This window comes from Arachis ipaensis, chromosome B9 (genome assembly GCF_059453495.1).
Source record: "Arachis ipaensis isolate K30076 ecotype BB chromosome B9, ASM5945349v1, whole genome shotgun sequence".
NCBI classification, from domain to species: Eukaryota; Viridiplantae; Streptophyta; class Magnoliopsida; order Fabales; family Fabaceae; genus Arachis; species Arachis ipaensis.
Window position 1 is genome coordinate 145,660,940 of NC_142444.1, and position 8,245 is coordinate 145,669,184.

Consider the following 8,245-nt stretch of genomic DNA (forward strand, 5'->3'; position numbering starts at 1 on the left):
TTCAAATTTTCAATAATAATATAAACTATTTTTTACATGTCTAACAAATATTATCATTTTTTACCAACACTTGATTAACAATAATTTACATCCATATTTACAAAAACTTTACACACAAGAATTAATACAATTTACACCCATATTTTTCAAAATTTGTACACATAAATTAATAAAATTTATTTATTAAAAAAATTTAATATTAACATTGATCAATAATAACAAAAAATACTAAAAATTACTACCCCAAAAATTTCTGACATAAATTGGCTTGTCTAGAGCTTCCTACCTCAACGTTTCAAGTCTTGCAAGTACTTCATTCATTCTCTTTTATTTGATCATTGTCACTTCATTGCAATTTTAGATGAAGATAATTTAATTTAAAAATACACTAAAATAATAGTAAAGTAGGTCAAACACTTGAAATACTTGTGCAACAAACAGAAGAGCATTCAAGTAAGTTCAATTTAACCATGATTTTGTTGATCTCACAAAGCATGTCTGCTACAACAGAAACAACCTAATGCACCTTGTGACTAAATCCTTTAACCGAATTAGAAACAAGGTATATCAATCCATTAAAAAAAAGACCAAGGACTTGTGTATTACATCATAGTATTCATTTGACTCGTTCTACAACCACCTAATGTATCATTTTGATTTTATGGCATGATGTTATATTATATGACACTACATATCAATAAAACCAGAGGCATATGGGATCACAAATTCACAATATACATCAAATTCCTTCCTCATTCATTATAATTTTGAAGGATCCAAAGAAAAATGCACATTTTTCTGTGAATAAGAGTCCTGGTCCTAGCTTACATCAAGAAGCTGAAGGGCGAGGCAGTCTTTTCGCAATTTCCTGTGGTATAAAGAAAAGGGGGTAAAAAAAAGAACAAGTGATCAATCTTTAAGCATAATACGAATGTCCATACACATTTACTTAAAGAGGATTTTCCCAATGAAACTATTGATATATAGCATCATGATATGCATAGTGATGCATCAAATAATAACAGATGTGAAAATGAAGATTACAAACATGAGAAGTAGAGAGGAGGAGAAAAGGACAGCCAGATCAGAAGGTGAAAACTCCATTCAAGTATTACCAATTGAAAAATTATTAGAATTGCATGTGCAGGTAGGATTCTAACCGTCATACTAATACGATTCTTTAAGGTCAAGACTCGAGTATAGGCTTCGCATGGAGCTTATCCTTAAAAACTTTTCTTACAATTTTACCTCCCAACCAAACATACCCTAAGAGTAAAAAGCAATGACATCTAATGCATATTTTGAATGGTAAAGATGAAAGATCTTGAGTGCATTTATCCAGGTCTCTAAGGAGACTACTTGAACCTAGGATTTAATCTTGGCCAGGTTACTTCGCCTAAACTTTAGGGTATTGTCCCCTTCCCCATACACTGGTAACCAGAGAACCAGAGACCATCGAATCAAATTTTCAAGATCTATTGCATATTGGACTTCACATTGTTGGCTACATTTATGATATGCTTGAATGACTTAATCAAATAATATCTAACCAATGTTATACAGCAACAACAACAAAGTTTTATCCCACTAGGTGGGATCAACTACATGGATCAAACGATATCATTGAATTACGGAATAAAGGCAGCAATCACTAATTCTGAGTTCCCTCCCAACAAATTTTTAGGCTGCGTTTGAAGACTATCCTAGACAAAATTACAAAGATATTCCAGGATGCAAGCTGGTTGGAGGAGATAGATAAGGAGATAGGCAACATATTTCCGTCTTGGAACAGATGAACTTTGTAATTTTTGTTCACCCAAAATGTGGGAACAGACTTCTGTCTCTACTGTCTCAACAAGCTGTATTTTGGGTCTTAGTATGATTACCAAATGGGGCCTTAAGGATGATATAGGTCAGAAAAAAGTAGGCACGGTAATAATTTTTTAATTAAATAAGTACAATGTAAGAACCTGGCATCTAGAGTAAATAGAAGAATGAAACGGTAATAAAAGGGCATGGGAGAGGGAGTGATATCAGTGAGATATCACCCAATTTCCCAGTATTCGTTATTATTATTTAGTAAAAGGAAGATATCACAAAAGTATCAGGTAGACCTGATTCTCTCCTAGCGTCTAAATCCATCTTTCTCCATCTTTTCCCATGCCCTCTCACTACTTCTCACACGGCTTATAGTTCCCACCTCTCTCTCATAACAAAATGCTCACTGTCCCTCACTCACTTGCAAGTTAGTTACAAAACCCACCCTAGCCCATATTTCACTCAATTACAGTTAGGTCTCTAATTTCTAATTGGCTTGGTACATAACATATAAAAAGTAATACAAAAGAGTGTAAAACATCCTCGCAGCAGAAACAAAAATGAAAACTGACAACACATGTCAATCCCGTTGTATATGAGCTAAAAGTAACACCATCAATCAGATCATGTGCAAAGGGATAGCAGGTCAATCATAGCTTCTGAACCCACAAAAGAAGGGGGAAAAAAAAAAGAGCATCTTCGACTTCATGCCTACTCCTATTATCTTTATTTTAGTATCCTCAGTGCCTTATGAGAAGGTCAGTAGTAATTCTTGAGAGGCTTTGCAGTTTTCCAGACAGAGGAGGCTCTACCTAGCAGTTTGCGCATGCCAGCATGTTTGTTCAACTCCTCTAGAAGCAGCAATCCTAGATGGCATTAAAATGTGATCCAGATCTAGGCCACTTTAATTCGCTTGGTCTTCTCTAAAACATTTTCTATTGGCTAAAGTTGGTGTTATTGACTGACATCACCACCATCAGAAAAGGCTCAAGTTTGGAAGTTTCACGGGACAGGAGTCCTTCCCCTGAGATCATCTTTGGCTTGTGCAATATATATATATATATATATCATTTTGGTACAGCTACCTTCAGGCTGCAAGAGCATGGTGGGGAAGCTTGCTACTAGCATGATCAATAATGTCCTAGGAGATCATAGATCAAAGTAAAGACTGAAAAGTTACTACCATAATAGCCTTGGGAAAATCTCAAATACCTGCATGTCAATATCACACAGTATTCCAAATTCCCAACAAGATTTAATACTTGAGCATGTTTTGACTCAAACTTCTTGTGGCCTGCTGTGTACAATTTACTGCTAAACAGACTAAGCTTCATCTCGCATGAACAGTATTGACGCATTACCCTTTTATTTTTTGCACCTTATATTCAATAGGATTTACATCCAAATAAAACTGTAACCATACATATTTTACATGTAAATTCCCAAATTGCAGGAAATTCTGAAATCCAGTTACATCCGAATGGTCACTACTACTACTGCTACTACTACTACTACAACAAAGAAGTGTTATCCCACTTGGTAGAGTCAACTAAATAGACCAAACGACAATAGGGTGCCTTTCATAAATCATAACTGTACCCATGTATACTTAAATAGTTAAATCTCTTTGAATAAAACAACAATCATACATATTCTAAACAATCAACAACTTACTGAATGTTACATGCAATCACGGACATCCTAATAATTAGAATATTTACACTATTGTTCATCCATTCCTATCCTTATCAAAAAAAGTCATGATTAATTTGAAAATTAATAAATTGGAAGGGGGGAAAAACATCAAAGTACCTCAAAGAGTTCATTTATGTTGTCTGCTGTCTTTGCAGATGTCTCTATAAAGAACATTCCGTTCTTCTCTGCATAGTCAATGCCATCCTTCACGGAAACAATGAAGTATACTCTATGAGAAAACAAGAGACTCGAGTCTCTAATGAAAAATAGAAATATATTGAGGAGTATTGCAATACCTGAACAGCCACCTCTCGCTTCTCATGAAGATCAGCTTTATTACCAACCAATGCCAGAACTATTTCAGGGCTTCCGTGCTTTTGTAGCTCCTACAAAATTAACAATACTTTAGATCCTGAAACAAATTGACAGAAAATGTAGAAACTCAAGCTATTCCAATCTAATCAATGTAACAGACAAAAAGATATTCTTAGAATTGTAAGCCTAACTCAAAGGGCTAGTTCAAAGGGGGAGGACTTCGCAGTGATTCCCACATCCTAATGACTAAACCCAAAAAGAAATCACAATATAGAACCATGTGATAACTACCAAACTACCTTAACCCAGTATTGTGCTTTGCTGAAAGATTCCGGGCTTGTAATATCATAGACAATAACTGCAACCGCTGCACCACGATAATATAGGGGTGCCAATGCAGCATACCTGAAATAGATTTCATTAGCAGTCAAATTTTATTTCCAGATGAGAAACATAACATTAGCTGAGTTCTCCAAATTGTCTGTATAATAATATACTGTGTAATCTGGAAAGAAAAAGGGATTTACCTCTCTTGACCAGCAGTATCCCATATTTCAAACTTAACTGTTGTAGAGTCTTGCAGTGCTATCGTTTGCGACAAAAAAGATGCTCCAACAGTTACCTTATATTACAAAGTCTAAAGGAGATAAGAATCCTATTATCAAGTAATTTTCATAACATATCTATCTGAAAGACAATGTGCATAGCTTAGCTGCATTTAGCATGACCAAACACCATATAAACACGTTTACCTCAGATTTATTAGGAAAATTTATGTAAGTGTTTTGGAGAGAAGTAACGGAAGCAATATTGGTACCTTGGATGTTGGATCGAATTGACCACGGACAAACCGTAGAACAATACAGCTTTTACCGACGCCAGAATCACCTAAGAGAACAAGCTGTGTTCAACAACATTTGAAGGTTAGTTATTGGGCCTTGTAAAATTGAACAACAAAATATCGGAGGTTTAACAATTAACGGCATCATTAAAATTAAGTTTAGCTAAATAATTGATCACAACGTAAACAAAATCCAGGAAATAAATAAGTTCCAAACTTAAACCACCCCCCCCCCCCCAACAACACACACACACACGAAAAAAAAAAACCGAAACTTCCCTGACTTCCCTTTTCTAATAAAAAACGAATTCAAACGTACAAGATCAAAATTTTTAGAAAAAAATATCATTATCCATAAAATACCTTAACACGAAGGTTCTTGGCGTCCTGCCCTCCACCATTCTCAGAATTGTCTCGACCAAGCGGTCTCGAATCCCTACCTGTATTCAATTTCATCCAGAAACCCTCGTCAAACCTAAAAACAAGAACAAAAAAAAATGTTCCAAATTGCCCCAACCCCGATAAACCAAAACCCCCAAATCAAAATCAAAAGCAAAATTACTCGAAAAATCCAAACTTTTTAAATCCCCTTTTCAGCTCACGAGCTAAATTAACCTAAAAAATTAAGAATTTGGATAAAAATTGAAAAGAATTGTGTGTACCTAGAGTGGAGGAGCCACAGCCCATGGTTCAGAGAGGAGAGAAATGGAAGATGCGGTCACAACTCACAGCACTCGCTATGAAATTTGGATCCTTTTGTGCGTGTGTTTTGTTATGGTTGTTGGAGTCCCAAAAAGAAATTGGGGCCAACAAAGCACACAATCTGGTACAGTTAAGGGTTCGTTAATGGAAGGTTTGATTGTAAAGTTGGAAGTTGAAACTGACTTCAAAGTATGAAAAGTTTTTGAGATGATTTGTTTTGTTTCTGCTCTGTTTCTTTCTGCCGTGTGAAAATCGTTGCCTTCGTGAGGACAAGAATTTCGACGGCGGATAATCTCGTCGCAAAATAATGACTAAATGTGATTAAATTAATAAATTTTGTTAGCTCAGTTATTAATTATATTATGAATATTTTATATATATTGCAAATTAAGAATTTCATTTTTTAATACCATTAATATATTAAAATTTTAATTTTAATATTTATTTTAATAAATATTTTTAGAACACTTATTAATTCATAAAAATTTTTGCTAACTTATCTCTTAACAAATTATAGTTATCTCAATATTCTCAAACTCAAAAGTGATGCTACTAGAATGAAATTGAATGAATTTTCTTATTACTTAACATAACCGATCCGATTTGATTCAATTCATTATTTTGCAATGCATCTTGTTCTAGATGATAATAAGTATCGAGAATTTGACCACACGAAACGGAATCATACATTACCAGCATTACAAAGAATGTGAATAACGTAAGAATTAAAAAATAATATTGAATCGGTAAAATGGCGGGTAAATGAGATAAAATGTATATTCAAGGCAGTAAATACTTAACGAATACTAAGAAAATATATAAAACGTGGGCTCCACAAGCAGGTAACACACATATTCTTTATCTCTACTAAGAACTCTACTGACTTAAGTTTTGGAGTGCATTTACAGGTTGCCCTCTGGACTGGTGCGAAAACAATCCATCTCGGGATCTCGATAACTCATAAATTCGTATCAACCTCTAGGTACGAACATGGGCACCGTCTGTAGGGACCCTAAAATTGTTTCATAACTATGGCCGATCACAAAATTCAATCCACCGTTGATTAGAACACGCTTCACAAGGAAAAGCACCACGAGGATGGTCGTGAAACTGATCCCAATTCCACTGATAAACATCAAATCCCATAGGGTTCGAGCACAATACTAGAGCTCGCTGCATTGTCAGATTAGGACTGGTAGACTATGCCCATGCAATGCAAGAAATGCGTCACAAGATGCAGGAAATGCAGCGTAAGATGCATGAGTTAGAACGTAAGCTTGAAGAACGTTCGCAAACTCAGCGATGCCGATCTCGAAGCCATACAGCTAGATATCGACGAAATAGCCAGGAAAGGATGACCCTGGAAAGATCTCAAGGTTATTGGCATGAGGGTGATCATCGGCGAACTCGGTAAGAGGGAACTAATTCCCAGTCTGCCCAGTCTAAAAGGAAATAGACTCCGAACAGGAGCCCAAGTCCTAGACGATATAGGGATTCTAGGGAACATGTAATCATGGGACAAACCCAGTTTGTCTCACATGTCCTCCAAGTCAGATTGCCTAAGCATTTCGACAAACCAACAGATCTCAAATATGAAGGAAAGTATGATCCCCAGGAGCACATAAATTTGGAAGGGGTAGGAGACTACAATAAGACATCAAGTATCTTATGATGAGAGTAGCTCATGAAAAGAGCAACCCGCATAAGAAAAGCTTGTAACATCACAACCTTACAATATATGCATTATTCAAAATATGTGCACTATATGATTTCTAACTTAGTTCCTCTTGCGACCCATGTTAATTTAGGCATCGGAGTCCTTGCAGGAACACCTTTGGGAATGATGAACTTGGGACATTAGAAACTCAGAATAGGATGATGGCGGCAATATCGTGTCTCCAACCTACTCTCTATAATTTTGTTTAAATAAGTCCTAAACTCAGAAGAGCAAAAACACTTTTAAACAACGGTGCCATCTGTGGGGATGCAATAAGATGCAAAGCATTTCTAGTCACGCTATTAGAACCGACAATGGCATGGTTTAACACCTTGCCTTCTGGTTCCATTTCTTCATTTAACGATATCAAGATCAAGTTTCTTTCTCACTTCACAATGAGGCAAACCCAAGCTAATCCGATTTCCCTACTTGGTATAGAGCAAAGGACTAGGAAAAGCATACGAGATTATCTGGATCAGTTCAATAAGGCACTTTTGGAAGTCAACACACGAACTCCTGAAGTTGTTTGCTTCTGTCTCATAGCTGAACTACTTGAAGGAGATTTCAGAAGACATCCCACCTCAAAAGATGTGAAGTCCATGGAGGAAATCCATTAGATTTCTCTAGAATACATGAGGGACGAGGATGTGTCAAAAGTAGTTTTAAACAAGCGAAAAAACCCAACTCCCTCACCTAATAAAGCCGGAAACTCATGACAAATTGCTCTAAGATCATCGGTCCCTCATGTGGGAAAGTTTGCCATATATACGCCTTTAGTTGCATCATTAACGGAAGACTATCAGCAAGTGTCACATAGGGGCATACTTCCATCTTTGAACAAATTGCAATACTGCGATTATCATAAATCTTGTAGTCATAAGACGGAAGACTGTATAGATCTAAAGGATGCTCTGGAACAAGCCATTCAAGACAAAAAAAAAATTTTGAGATTGTTCTGCCTCGATAGCATAATGACGATAAAGAACAGGAAACTCGGAATCCCAGGAATGTTAAACCTAATGAGAACCAAGACGTTACTGCTGAGGTGGTGGTAAATGCAGTGGTAGGAAAAAATGGTTTAGCAAGGTCTAGGAGTGTAATTAAAAAGGATGCTAAAGTTGTGAGTTCTGAAGTGCTAAAGATACAGAGCTTCCCGA

The 8,245-nt window shown here is 36.1% G+C and overlaps 1 protein-coding gene across 2 annotated transcripts; it reads right to left on the reverse strand.

Moving 5' to 3' along the window:
- Positions 1-454: 454 nt before the first annotated feature.
- On the reverse strand, positions 455-5,699 carry ARA6 (Ras-related small GTP-binding family protein). Of its 2 annotated transcripts, none has more exons than XM_016320543.3 (8): positions 5,332-5,699; positions 5,033-5,109; positions 4,646-4,729; positions 4,356-4,450; positions 4,128-4,233; positions 3,810-3,899; positions 3,631-3,717; positions 455-868 (listed from the first exon to the last, which is right to left on the reverse strand). In XM_016320543.3, the coding sequence occupies exons 1-8, from the start codon at positions 5,354-5,356 to the stop codon at positions 830-832; spliced, it is 603 nt and encodes a 200-aa protein (XP_016176029.1). In that variant the 5' UTR covers positions 5,357-5,699; the 3' UTR covers positions 455-829. The 2 variants fall into 2 exon arrangements, with proteins under 2 accessions (XP_016176029.1, XP_020966185.1); XM_021110526.2 differs by lacking the exon at positions 455-868 and adding an exon at positions 2,891-2,959 and having other exon boundaries at positions 5,332-5,641.
- Positions 5,700-8,245: the final 2,546 nt, after the last annotated feature.

What these genes read in the sequence shown, in the direction of transcription:
- ARA6 (XM_021110526.2), bottom strand. Translation starts at nt 5,356, where the DNA reads ATGGGCTGTGGCTCCTCCACTCTAG. An exon ending in GATACTGCTGGTCAAGAGAG is followed by an intron (nt 4,234 to 4,355) that starts GTAAATCCCTTT and finishes AATCTATTTCAG; the next exon opens with GTATGCTGCATTGGCACCCC. An exon ending in AGCGAGAGGTGGCTGTTCAG is followed by an intron (nt 3,718 to 3,809) that starts GTATTGCAATAC and finishes GTTTCCGTGAAG; the next exon opens with GATGGCATTGACTATGCAGA.